Source organism: Cyprinus carpio, chromosome A9 (assembly GCF_018340385.1).
Source record: "Cyprinus carpio isolate SPL01 chromosome A9, ASM1834038v1, whole genome shotgun sequence".
Classification (NCBI taxonomy): Eukaryota; Metazoa; Chordata; class Actinopteri; order Cypriniformes; family Cyprinidae; genus Cyprinus; species Cyprinus carpio.
In genome coordinates, this window is record NC_056580.1 from 20,445,763 (window position 1) to 20,460,224 (window position 14,462).

At 35.8% G+C, this 14,462-nt stretch overlaps 1 protein-coding gene across 1 annotated transcript; it reads left to right on the top strand.

Moving 5' to 3' along the window:
- Nucleotides 1-7,062: 7,062 nt before the first annotated feature.
- LOC109052053 (protein mab-21-like 3) lies at nt 7,063-9,228 on the top strand. Its single transcript, XM_042764452.1, has 3 exons — nt 7,063-7,110; nt 7,385-7,525; nt 8,556-9,228. The coding sequence occupies exons 1-3, from the start codon at nt 7,063-7,065 to the stop codon at nt 8,850-8,852; spliced, it is 486 nt and encodes a 161-aa protein (XP_042620386.1). The 3' UTR covers nt 8,853-9,228.
- The last annotated feature ends 5,234 nt before the right edge of the window (nt 9,229-14,462 follow it).

The following is a 14,462-nucleotide window of genomic DNA, read 5'->3' on the forward strand; positions in this document are numbered from 1 at the left end:
AAGATACATTCAAAAAATATCATTCTTTCCCATGTGGACTGTTAATTAGGCCTGGTGCTGATCGGAGCAGGATATGACCACGTCATTGGTCAGCTGGCCTTCTATTCAGACCCAGACTTTTCCCCATGAAGCAGCTGATGACCTTGACTTGTTTTAGATTCATTAAAGCTGTTGACATCTTGAGAGGGTTGGATCATCGTGAATAAGTCTCTGTTCATAATGGGGTGGAACCATGATCTCAGACACTGTCCTATCTTTCTTAGTGAATTTCTACTAGGAGAGCAACAAGGGGACTAGCAGGAAAGATCCACGGTACATTTTTGGCTCTTCTGCATTAAACTAAAACTTCCTATTAGCACCAAAAACTAAAAGGTATGTCTTTTACATTGATTTTATAATATATACTTTCTCATTTGCTTAAATATCAGTTTGTATACTTATATTGTATACTCGACACCTGTTGGCTGCTATACTTTACCCATGATGTTAAACTTGGCAATAATAAAAATAAAAGATATATATATTTAAATTACAATTTAAAATAACTTTTTCAAATGTTTAAAATTACTTATGTATATAATTAATTTTATATGTGTGTATAATGTATTCCTGTAAGATTAATTTTATGCAGCCATTATACCAGTCTTCAGTGTTACATGATCATTCAGAAATAATTTGAATGATCTGATTTGGTAGTCATTAAACATTTATTATTATCAATACTGAAAAGCGCTGTGCTGCAGTACAGATCCCAAACTTTAAAACAGTCTTTAAAACATTTAGGCATTATAATGTAGATGAAAGTATTAAGAATATGAGAGTCAAAATCAGTCAAGAGTCTTCAAACATTTGATTGGTTGTATATATCTGGCTATATAGTATTCTTTCAGATCAATTAACCAAGTTATGGAGAAAAAAAGAAGAAAAAAAAACTAACGATGAATCCCATATCTGTATGTATACAGTACATTGAGTTCACACTCTATATCAACAGTGGAAAGAATGCTAGATCAGAACTTCACAGATGTACACGCTCTGCTGGTATCCTGGTTGCAGCACTACATTAATGAGACATGGCTGGTGGGAGCAGCTCCGTATGCGCCGCCACATCATCCACCTGTCCATCTGAGTGGAGCTCCGGTCCAAGATAGAGGTCACGGCATGATCTACATCTGTCTGATGGTGGGACTCTTTAGTTTCTTTACCTTTGGCATCATGTTCAGCTATATTCGCTCAAAGAAGGTGGAGAACTCACAGGATCCATATCATCAGTATATAGCTAAAGACTGGGCTAGTGTAGCATCTCCTGTGGTCATCAGCAACCCAGCTGCTCTCGGACACATTCCGGGCTACAGTGGAAGAGAGCAGGAGCAGGCCTAGATTACTGTCAGTAACTTAAGTAATTTCTATGTTTGATGTTCTGCTTTATTAAATTTAATATATATATAAGTGTCACCGTTGTTCATTTAATTACGTCAAAAATAAATCAAACAGTTGAATTCTACAGTCGGTTTTGTTTTATAAATGCCACAGCTTTATCTCAGCTGCAGTCTTAAGGCTAGTTCACAATGTCCCAACAAACACGAACCTTCAACAGTTGTGGGATTTTGTTGGATCAGTGTATTAACTGTTGCCATTTGTTGTCATGAAATGATCATGTTCAGTTGGCATTTATAAGGTCATGGAATGTTTGAGAAGTCTCGATTTTCCAAGAATACCTTACATGCTTGATCATGAATGACTGGAATGACAATGAGGCAAGTTTTCCTGCCAACTCCACAGAAACAAAATAATTACTCTGCCCTCTAGAGACTGTGGACAAAATAGTCAGTCACATTTTTCTTTTTTCTTTCTTTCTTAAAGGAACTTGTAATTGGAATTAAATTCCTTTTTATTCAGAGATTTTAGGGCTCTAGATTTTAGACAAATTATACAGTGTCAAAAAGGCCAAGCCTCCTTATTACTATACATGATTACTATATTACATTAATATTTATCTGCCAAATGATTTAATTGATTTGTTCATATTAATAATTAATATTAAAGATCACCCAAAATTAAATAAATACTGGAGTAATGACTGCTGCCAAATTCAGTTTTGCCATCACAGTAATCAATTACATTGTAAAAAAAAAATAAAAAAAAAATAAAAATAAATAAATATTTTATTCTGTAATAAGAAAATGAATTTAATAAATTTATTTAAATAATATATTTAATAATATGTGGATGGATGGATGGATGGATGGATGGATGGATTGATGGATGGATGGATGGATAGATAGATAGATAGATAGATAGATAGATAGATAGATAGATAGATAGATAGATAGATAGATAGATAGATAGATAGATAGATAGATAGATAGATAGAAATACTTTTCCTTTCTAGTAAAATTTTTAAACTATTTATACATCACCAGGGTAATATTTATTAATATTTATTAATTTTCTGTTAGTTTTTAATAAAACAAGACGATACATGTTTCATACTGTATTACAGTTATAAAAAGAACAAGGAAGGGGCAAACTAATCTTAATCACACTAATTAACAATAGTCCAAGAGGTGAAATACAACTCTTCATTTTAATGCCCCCTCAATTAAGAAGATTCTGAATCCATGTGACGAGTCCTTTTCTGGTGTGCTGAGATGTTCTTGTCTCCATCTGCTCGCTTCCTTTCTTTTTCTCTTTCCTTCTCCTGCCTGAGCAGCTGATCAGTTTTCAGTATTTTTTCCGAGCTGCGTCTGCCGTGGGAGCACCGGAATCTGGATGTAGGTAAGCTTCCTTGACCTCTGCGGGGTCGCTGGCTCCATCGTCAGGCAGCTGCAGTATACGGTAACTCTTTCTCAAGCTGCGGCTAATAGCTCCAGAACTGAGAGCTCGCAGGCTGAGGGAACAGCACAGAGGCAGGAGAGATCTGTGGAGGTCCCCGTTGTGCAACCGTAACAACATCCAGCAGCTCGTTGTGTCTATATATGCAAAAAGCTAATAAATATAAGGAAATTACAAAATAAAGCTACACTGAGTTGAACAAATTAAAATTAAATTTGAATAAAAAAATATCAAACCAAACACCAGAAAGTCTCCAAATACTATAGATATTTAGAATTTGAAACTTGTCAAAATTATTTTTGTGAAATATTTTACTTGCAAAGTATTAAAGTGCTTATTTTACTAACTAATACTTTCAAGATAGATAGATAGATACTCCAGGTTTGCTGCGCTTGATTGTAGGGCAAAAAAGGGGGGTTATATATCAATATGACTAAAATAAATAAGTAAATATATAAATAGATAAAATTTTACAAAATACTCCAGTGTGTCAAGTGTGTAGTAGCATAAATGCTAATGTTCAAAACTAGCCTGCATATCAAGAATGAACACTTTCGATAATGCAGAATAAATACAACACGAACAATATATAGCAAGGCCATACCTCACTGATTTAGCTCGGATTTCTCCACTGCAGAGTGAGTTATGTAAGCATGTCTTTGTGTTATGAAGGACACGGTTTTGTATGTTTTGAATATGTGCACTGGGGTTTGTTGTTGGTCCGTGTAACGCTTTGCAGTGCTTTGTTCAATTTGCACCATCAAAATTAAACAAATGAAAAATTGGCTTCAAACTTTCATTTTCCATTTCTTTAGAATAATTCACAAACGGATAATTGTTCCTCAGTTTAATTTTCAATTCTACAAGCTTGGGTTGTTGCGTCCGAGTCTGATTTTTGAACAAACATAAAAAATTACTCATTGCTCTGATTTTCCATTTCTCTGTTTTGCTCGCGGTTGGACCGTACCAGTTCCACCGGGGGGGTGGAGCGGGGGGTGGGGATGTGGATGCATCAACCATAGGCATTAGAGCGCTGTATGACGTTATGTGTATGACATGTCTGAGTCTGACCATGATTTATCGCCTACATATCAGACAGTGGCAACGCGCCAGCTTTCACGACATTCTTCTCTTCTTTAGCTATAGGTCTTTTGAGGCAGTTTCTTTCTATCGTGTAATTTTAATAACGACTGTCAAGAGCGTATTATTGTAACACTTGAGTGGATGTTAATGCGCAAGGGCGGGTCTCTTCGAATGTCGGGTCACGCTTTCAAAATTCTCTCTGCTCTCGCTGACTCGCTGAAATATTGCGCGTGCACGTTCAGTCTTGGTCCTTTTGACCCAGTCTCAATTCTTTTTATATAATTATCTAATCTCTTTAAATTAATGTGTTTATAAGTTGTCGACAAACAGAATAAGACATCACCGATTAAATAACATAACGATTTATTAATAGCTATTATAAGTCATCATTAGTAGCCTAATTATTGTTTTAGGTACTTATAAAGTATATAGGCTTAGGCTACTGTAGCCTATATATAGGGTGAATTCAGGGTTTTCCAAGTCACTCCAAGACACATTTCTAGAGAGAGAGAGAGATACAATATGATGTCAGATAATAATAAAATGCTAGAGAATAATGATATTGTCTTTATAAACTAGTCTCAATTGCAGCTCTGGTTGTAAAATGGGTACTGTACAATTTAATGGCTATATACAAATACAGACAGATCAAAAGATCCAATTGCAGGAATGACAGGAATTTCAGATCTAAGTATAGAAAATCCAGGGGTTCCTGAGGGCCACAACCCTGCAGAGTTTAGTTTAAACCCTGCTCCAACACAGTTTAAAATAATATTCAGATTTATCTGAATCAGGTGAGGATTAACATGGGTAGTAGAAATAAAGCATGACAGAGTAGTGACATGTTCTGGTTCAGCATCGGGTATGCCCTTGGATGGGATTGTATGTGCATTCCAGGCAGGGATGAAATTCTGTAGCCCAACCATGCAGCATTTTGAAGCAATGGCTGAGACACAGTGCTTCCAAAAGGGGTCATCAATGTCCAAAAAACCATTGTTGACCAAGGCGCACAATGTGTACTTAATTGGGTAGTTTATTCGCGAGTTGATTTCGACCCACTTTCTTTCAGCAGCGTGGTTCTGTCTTGACTGACTTTGAATGAAAGGGGGTCTATTGACATTAGTGCGAAAGTCCCTAAGATTGTCTTGTTGAAACAGACATAAATAAAATTCACGTCCATGATCAACTCTTAGCTGATCAAATAGGCCATGTCTCAAGCAGATTTCTCTGTACACATCGTCATAAATTATCAGATTATTTTTGATCGGCATTACAGAAAATCCCAAAATTTTCCCACTGAAACCATCAGTGGCAACAACTTCAGTCACTCCAAAATCCACAAGCTTTTCGTTTTGGTCCATGTGTATTTTGTGACCGGCATACTCCGCGTAATAGACATGTGGATTAGTTTGCCGAGCAGTTCCCTCTCTTCGCATCTGTGTGTATTGCGGGGTCATTTGTGCCAGTGCACGCCTTACAGCTCTTTCACCTAGCCTGTATCCCGAGGCTCTCAACATCCCAGTCATCATCTTTCTACCGTACACAGGGCCGCAAACATTAACTGCTGGTCGAACGACTGCATCCACACCATCTCTCCCTAGCCGTGCGTAATCGAAACGATGAATATTCCTCGTTGCGCAGAATTTAGAAATGGAGGAAATACTGGAACCTATCCCAAGTCCATATTGCTGCTGTAAGACCTCTTGAACTTGTGTGCATGTGTATCCCTGCTCCTCTACTAACCTACGAATTTCAGTTTCATAATCATCAAGCGCACTCCACTCACACATCGTCCAGAAAATCTGTTGTTAACCGCAGTCACACATTAAATAGGGTTCTGATATGTAGGCGATAAATCATGGTCAGACTCAGACATGTCATACACATAACGTCATACAGCGCTCTAATGCCTATGGTTGATGCATCCACATCCCCACCCCCCGCTCCACCCCCCCGGTGGAACTGGTACGGTCCAACCGCGAGCAAAACAGAGAAATGGAAAATCAGAGCAATGAGTAATTTTTTATGTTTGTTCAAAAATCAGACTCGGACGCAACAACCCAAGCTTGTAGAATTGAAAATTAAACTGAGGAACAATTATCCGTTTGTGAATTATTCCAAAGAAATGGAAAATTAAAGTTTGAAGCCAATTTTTCATTTGTTTAATTTTGATGGTGCAAATTGAACAAAGCACTGCAAAGCGTTTGAATTTTTACAAAGAAATGGAAATTTAAAGCTTTATGCGGATTTATCAAGTCACTGTTTGCAGGGCAAAGCGCGTTATAGTATTTGTCCTTTAGGTGGAGACAAATCTTAACAGCCACATTGCAGGAACATTCATAACTTAGGCTTCTTTCTCCTTAAAGAAAAAAAAAAAATCAATTTGAAAATTCACTGCTTCATCCACTGTGCAGGACATAACTGCTGCTATTTTCTTTGCACAGTATGATGAAAGTCTGCCTATTCTGTGAGACTTGCAAGATCAGCAAACAATTCAGGTTAGTTTGAGGGGTTTTTTTTGTGTTTGTTTGTTTGTTTGTTTTTCCAGGAGAGTTTATAGTTTTCTCTACCTAAAATCCAGAATTAATTAAAATCCATGTTTCAAATTGGTCTCAAATTTATGGACTCAAATGTACGTCCCCAATTTCATACCTCAAGGCTAGATATAATTATATATAATCTCATTTATAAAATGGCCTCTATTTGATGTTGTTTCTGAAATCAGTTTATATTAATTGGATCTATTCAGACATATAAAGGCATTATATTCTGATATAAAGGCATAATTTAGAAAGAAGTAAGTGGGATCCAGTTGCATGTTTGTATATTCCACTAGATTAAAATGAAACAGATGTTTACATTCAGATTTCTCTATGAGTGTGATCTGCCATGTGAGTAAGGAATTGGTGAACTCATTTGCCCAGAGGACCATGAGAGCTTTTTAGCATCTCAGAAATCAATATTGTGAGATCAATGGGTCGCCACTAAAGTGCTTTTCCCTCGCACAATCTGTGTCACACGTACACGGGGACACAAAAGAACCACAAAAAGGGCCACAAAAATCCTTGCATCCAGCTGTGCAGCTGAAAAAAAGGGCATAAAAATAGCATTCAAAGAGAACTGATTCTAAAGATAAACTGCAAAATGACCAACTTCACAGATGAAGATCTGGACAACTATTTGCAAAATCAGGTGACCTATTTATGCTTTCATGGGTACTGAGACCTAAACCGGACTAAAGTATGAACTTTAACTGATTTATTGTGTGTATTTTATTATTTTATTTTATTTTATTTGCAATCAGCTAAAAAAAATATATCTTATAAAGCTTGAAGTATTTGCTATTTTTATTTTATTGTTTTATTTTATTCAGATAGCTCAAAGACAAGGGTGATTGCTTTGGCTTGTTTACAAGATGCTAATTTTGTTATGATATGTTAATGGTGGTCGAATGTGATATTGTCAGGTGGATCTCAGGCATCGTCTGGTTTCAAAGTCTGTAGAAGATGTGCAGAACATAATCAAAGATCTTATAGCTGAGGTCAGCTCAAAGGATGCTCGTTTCCAGTCCATTGCAAACTCTGGAGTTCATAATGCCATCCTCAAAGTAATACTTGAAGTAGGCCTCTTGTCTATTATACAATGAATAATTGCATTTTAATTATGGCTTCTACTGTAACATCGTAACTCCTCTGGTGTCCACAATCCTATTTAGGACCAGCCAGATTTAGTGTCAAAATGTTCTGCATTAATCCGGGGAAGATGTGCATACAACCCTGCCATCCAAGTAAGCAACAAAACTGTCAGCTATATCCTTTACAAAACAAAACAATTTTTCAGTATACTGCAATATATGCATGGACCATGTATGGATATATATATATATATATATATATATATATATATATATATATATATATATATATATATATATATATATATATATTTATAGCAATGAAAACAAAACTGCACTACATTTTTACTTTTAATAGCCTTATTAAAACTCATTTAATTTATTTTTCTTTCATAAGTTAACATATAAGTTTGCATATAAAGCTGAACACATATTCATAAACCTTTATCTTCATTGTCGGCATAGTTACAAATTTCATGTACGAAAATATATAATATATATTTTTGGACATTTGGATGTCTTGTTGGCAAAAATAAATAAATAAATAAATATAGATAGATAGATAGATAGATAGATAGATAGATAGATAGATAGATAGATAGATAGATAGATAGATAGATAGATATACACAAATATGTTTATACACACATATATACATCTATATATTATTAAGTGTTTTGATTAATATTAAATTACATATGATATATAAGAAAATATATTGTCACATATTTGTCAATATAAAAAGCTACAATTCCCCAAGTAATATTGTATGTATTGTACTGTAATATAGTAACACAAAATGTTAATCTGTACATTTTCATATACATTAAATCTTAAATATATTGACTGTTAATATGTAATTTATTAAATTTTCTTAATGTAAGGGAGGTATAATTTTAACTGTTGTACTGTAACATGTAGAAGTAAGTGTTTTAATGGTAAAACGGTACAGCTGATTTTCATTGCTTTGTGTACTAATAGATTTTTGGGCTAATTTTTGCAGGTGCTCACCCCAACTCTGTTCCTGATCTTAGTGCCCCTACAGGGCCTGATGGGCTATAAGAAGAGGCGAACACGTCAGTGGCGGTACTACACACAGAACGGGTCTCATCTCCTCTCACCGGTCCGTGAGCCAGAGAAGCTCCACCAGTGGCTGGAGCTGGAGAGTTTTGTCAATCTGAGTCAGGAGTGGCATGATGCCCGTATGATCATTGAGGGTGATATTGTGCCAGCCAAGGTAGTGAATGTCTTCAAAGAGCATCTTGAGGCATCCATAAAGACCTGCAGACTAACAAGTTAGAGCTTTTACAGTATCCACCTGTTTACTCAAACAGAACGAGATCTATTTTCTATCTACTTCTGATTTCATTTTTCACACATTGTCTGATGAATAATCAAAAATCTCCAACAAACATACTCTACTGATATACAACTCTTCTGGGATAACAGATTGATTGATTGATTTCCATAAATAGCAACTGTATCTGAATTTGCATGAAAACCACAAACAGAGTATCAAGGGTGTTTGCAGACAGTGGTCCAATACTTGCTGGTGTCTCCCTAATTTATAATGTTTAATATACAGTAGTGCTTAAGTTCACATTGACAATCTAAGATCAAAAACATAATTTTAATCTAACCTGGAAGAATTATGTATAAGAATAAGTAATATTTAATGTATTTTATTCACATGTAATATATAACATTACTTAATAATTATATAATTATGTTAATTAGTTACATTGGCCACATTAACTGCATTGTTTAATTAAACTTTTCTCTCATTTATTTTTTCATAAAATATAATTGAATAATTTGAATGAAAAATGCAAATGGTCTCAGAAGGATCCCACTGTAAGTATTTTGGTTACAATCAGGAAAAGTTTGTTTGCAGCTATTAGTGGAGATTTCATGACAGATGAGCGGTGGCCACATCAAACTACCACTGGCTGCTGTCAATCTCATGGGCGGAGCAAGTGCTATTGAGTAATATTGACTGGGACGGTGGCTGCCGCAGGAAGTGTTATCGGGTGGTCAGACAGCTCAAGGAGGGTGTCTGGTGTCCTGGAAGCAAACCCATCATCACTGCCTACCACCTACAGGTACCAGCCCAAGAAAACAGCCTTCTACTCCTTTCCTGTCACTTCTTTTCAAGTGATTTCTGTAAATATGGCTTTTGAAACATCATACATTGTACACAAATTCAAATTTACACACTTTCGCACTGTCCTTACATCATTTAGATGCTGCTTTTCTGGACATGTGAGAAGTACCCCTGCACCAGGGACTGGAGAGACTTCAGAGGATGAGTATTACGGCTGATGCAAAAGCTACATAAGTGTGTTAGCCAGCATCATCTCCGGCATTACTTTGTACGATCCCACAACCTCCTGAAATATAGCAATACTAATGAGCTTGATGACGTGCCAAAGAAGATCAATAATTTCCTGGACAACCCAGGAACATACGTTCATTAGGAGCTTGTGGCTTAGACTGCATAGATCTATGTTAGCTGTGCTCTGTTCTGACTGCATCATATTGATGAGATGATCATGGAAATAGGCTGTGGTTGGATAAAGTAAGTATGCATGGATTTCCTTGCATCCTAAAATTTTCACCAGAATTATGATGTCAGTTGTTGTTTTTTTATACAGTAGGCTGTAAACTTTGTTGAATGACTGACTTGAAGAATGCTTAATCCAATAATTAAATATTTTCTTATCAGAAATGTTTTTATTTTATATTTTTATTTTTATTTTGTATTTTATATTTTTTCAATTCCCTTGTTTTTTTTTTTTTTTTTTTCTGGACAAGCATAGTCTGCTTAAATAAGATATCTGAGTACTTTACATGTTGATCTCATAGCATACTACAGGAACCCTAATTCTATTCTATTCCAGCAGAGGGCACTGTGATTACAGCAACACGTGTTACAAATATCCATAGTAAACATGACGAGGTAATAGCACAAGTCATTAATAAAGAATTATTATTTTCAATTTCAGCTAATAATATGTTTGTTACAAAAATAAATAAATAAATAAAACACATCACCAATAAGCTAGATTCACTGAGTAAGTTGTCATAGTAGTAAGTGAATCCGAGGAGACATTCAGGGAGTAGTTCATCCAAAGATTAATTCAGTCATTATTTACTCACCCTTATGTCATTCCAAACCCATATTAACTTTTCCCCATAAAACATAAAAGGAGTTATGTTCACACTGCTCTTTTTTTTCTGTACAAAAATAGCATATAGTGACCATAAGTTCTGAAACTGACACAAAACACCATCAAAGCAAATGTAACCTCCAAATCTTAATCACCAAATCCAGTGGTTAAAGTGAACCACTGGATTTGGTGATTAAGATTTGGAGGTTACATTTGCTTTGATGGTGTTTTGTGTCAGTTTCAGAACTTATGGTCACTATATGCTATTTTTGTACAGAAAAAAAAGAGCAGTGTGAACATAACTCCTTTTTAATAGTGTGTCTTATACTCTTTAACTCAGAGGTCAAGATCCTGGCTCGTGAGCCAAACCTGTCTCTTTAACAGAAATCATGTACCCAAGGTCTTCCACTCTTTACCAAGAAATTATCAATGAAAAAATTAGACACATCACTCAGCTTTCTGCAAAAAAAAAAAAAAAAACAATCACAGCTCGTTTGCTTGTTCAGTGCTGTTTGCAGCAGCAATAAACTCAAAACCACTAGGCCGTGTGTCCACCAAAATTTTTCAGTTGTATTTTTTTAATTGATTTCAGTGGGAGTTTTCAATGTGCAATGGGAACATTTTGTACTTCCGCTTTTGCCGCACAGACCTTTTATATTCTCTAAATGTGTCGTATTTCTGCATGATAATCCATGCAGCTTTCAGTGGGTGGGAAAGTTTGAAATTATTAATAAAGAAACATGGATGAATGAGAAAGTAAAGAGATGTGCTTGATATTAAAAAGAAATATTAAAAGAGCAATAAGCCAAGAAAGAGAACTGAATCCGCTACTGACAGGATTTTCTGTCTGCGCACGCGCTCCGAGTGGAACAATGACAAGCATAAATTGTTTTCAAAGGGAGCGCGTTTTGAATGCTATTGAAGTCTTGCAGATGTAAATGCAGACATCAACAGAGTCTCTGTGATGTACATATGCTGTCAGAGAAATAAAATAAAAATAAAAAATGCTGCAATGCAGAAATGCTTTCACAGGTAGGTGTTTTCAGAGAGCACCTGGTTTTCTGTTGGCTAAAACGTGTTGGTGGACATGCGGCCTTAGTCTTCTGTGCACCTAAATAGTCAAATACACACAGCCAGTCTCAGTGACGTCACAATGAGACATGTTCTAATAAGATTCATGCCTTCATTCTCATATATCAGCTGAATTCTTTCTTTAGCTCAGTGTGTCTGTACCTGCAGAATGGAAAGGTAAGTTCAACACAGCTGGGTGGGTGGAGGAGGGAGCATTTAATTTTAGTGGGGGGCCAAAAGTGAAACAGACATTCACCAAAACAATAATCCGTATTATAACTGAACTAGACCAAGTTCCGTAAAGTTTTGTGATCTATTAAAACAGATCACCAATACAAGATTCAGATAAATGAATTAACTACACAAAAAGCATTATACCTACTCACTTCCTAACCAGGTTTTATGGGGTTACTAGAGGGTGAAATCTGCACATAGTCTTGATATGACATGATGAAATCAACTTGATGCTGAAAAAGGATGAGGTACATTTACACTGGAGAGTCTAGACTACTATTTGTTGGGCTTTTCTTTCTTTCTTTCTTTTTTTCTTTCTTTCTTTCTTTCTTTCTTCTTTTTTTTGGTGGTTTTTAATTAATCATAAATTTAGCACGTTCATGACAATTCTTCTTGAGTTTTTTCATCTGACATTGTCTACACAAGTTTACATTTACAGTTCGAAGACCCAAACCCCCTTTAGGAACTACAACTGCAAACTGACAATAACAGTCCAGCATCAACATATCCAACAGCAACCCAGAACATTTCATGAAGTACTGAGTAATATACAACATCCAGCTTGAAGCATTGTTTTCTGTGTCTATTCAGTGCAGAAATCCATCACTGAAGTGGAAATGCAGGGTAAGTATATGGAAAACTGAGGCCGGGAGACTTTATGAAAAAAAGAAAAACTATAGTCTAGCTTTTCTCAGCACAAATTGAATATGTTTTATCTCCCTGAGGTTACAGAAATGTGTGTCAGATTTGTGAGCTTTGAATCTTCTAAACATAAAGTTTTTCTTCATATCATATTCCTAAAAATCAAACAATCAAACAGTTCCATCATTTGTCTTTTACTTCATATTTTTAATTTGTCTCTTCTTTAGTTGTACTGTAATCTTTCATTTAGAAGGACATTTCATAATATCAATGTAGATAATGAAAAGGATGCATTGGGATCAGAATTTATAGGCATTCTACCGGAATCTCTATTGGGGTTAGACAACATGTGTCAGGATCTACTCATTGTCATAACCCTACTTTAGATTTAATACTCTCACATGGAATTGATGCTGATGGCTTTGAAATTCGGCAGCAGAGCAATGATATCTCAGATCATTATCTAGTCTTGTGTATTCCATATAGCTAAAGCTGCAAATTCAAATTATACTTATCTCACCGACATTCATTCGTAGCAGTGGATAAAAAAAATCATATTCTTCACAGGAGCAGTATGGAGTACCACAAGGTTCAGTACTAGGACCATTGCTTTTCACGCTTTACATGCTACCCTTGGGAGATATAATGAGGAAACATGGTGTTAGCTTTCACTGTTATGCTGATAATACTCAGCTCTATATTTCTTCATGGCCTGACAAAACATACCAATTCGCAAAACCAATAGAATATATAAAAACTACAACATTAACACTTGATGACTGTGCTGTCAGTTCTTAGTCATCAGTTAAGGGGAGTAGGCGTGCTACTTGATAGCAACCTTCCCTTTGAAAGTCATGTTTCTCGCATTTGTAAAACCGAATTTTTCAAAATATATCAATATATATACAAATTACGACCTATGCTCTCAATGTCAAATGCAGAAATGTTAATCCATGCATTCATGACCTCAAGGTTAGATTTTAATTGGGTGGTTGCTCTGCGCGCTTAATAAACAAACTCCATCTGGTCTAAAATGCAGCAGCTAGAACCAGGAAGTATGACCATATTAGCCCGGCTCTGTCAACACTGCGCTGGCTCCCTATTCAACATCGTAAACATTTTAAAGATGTCCTGAACTGCCTTTTATATTATTGTGTACTGTTCTCTGAGGTCCATAATGTTATCAAGATTTTTACATCAAATAACATAATAATTCAGAAGTAATAGGCTATTTTTTTTTTTTTTTGTCCGGCGTTTGCCTCTCACATTATTTACACCACATGTGTGAATCAGTGGGCGGGGCTGAACAGGCAGTGATGCTGAAGCAGGCGTTGATCTTCTGTGTAGGCGTTTTTTTGTGCGGATGTTGTTTTTTAGAGTGGCTATTTTGTCATGATGTCGTTTTGGCAGATTGGCTTCAATATAAGCTGTTTTTAGACTAAAGAGAAAGTTTTGAGTTCTGAAACTTACAGGATGTTTTTATAGTACAATGACCTCTTCTATGTCAAAATATCAAGGGAATTTTGATTTCTCAGTTCATGACCCCTTTAAAATCTTGCTAATTACTTATAAAGCCCTGAATGGTTTAGCTCCTCAATACTTGAGCAAGCTCATATCACAATATAGTCCTTCACGTCCACTGCAGTCTCAAAACTCAGGCCATTTGATAATAACTAGAATATCAAAATCAACTGCGGGTGCCAGATCCTTTTCCTATTTAGCACCCAAACTCTGGAACAATCCACTTAGCATTGTTATTGTTTTGGAGACTGCAGTCACCTGGATCCAGTCCA

Bases quoted from the DNA above. Each gene is read 5' to 3' on its own strand.
- LOC109052053 (XM_042764452.1), top strand. From the start codon at position 7,063: ATGACCAACTTCACAGATGAAGATCTGGACAACTATTTGCAAAATCAG. The intron at 7,111-7,384 runs GTGACCTATTTA...TGATATTGTCAG, and splicing joins ACAACTATTTGCAAAATCAG to GTGGATCTCAGGCATCGTCT. The intron at 7,526-8,555 runs GTAATACTTGAA...TAATTTTTGCAG, and splicing joins TTCATAATGCCATCCTCAAA to GTGCTCACCCCAACTCTGTT.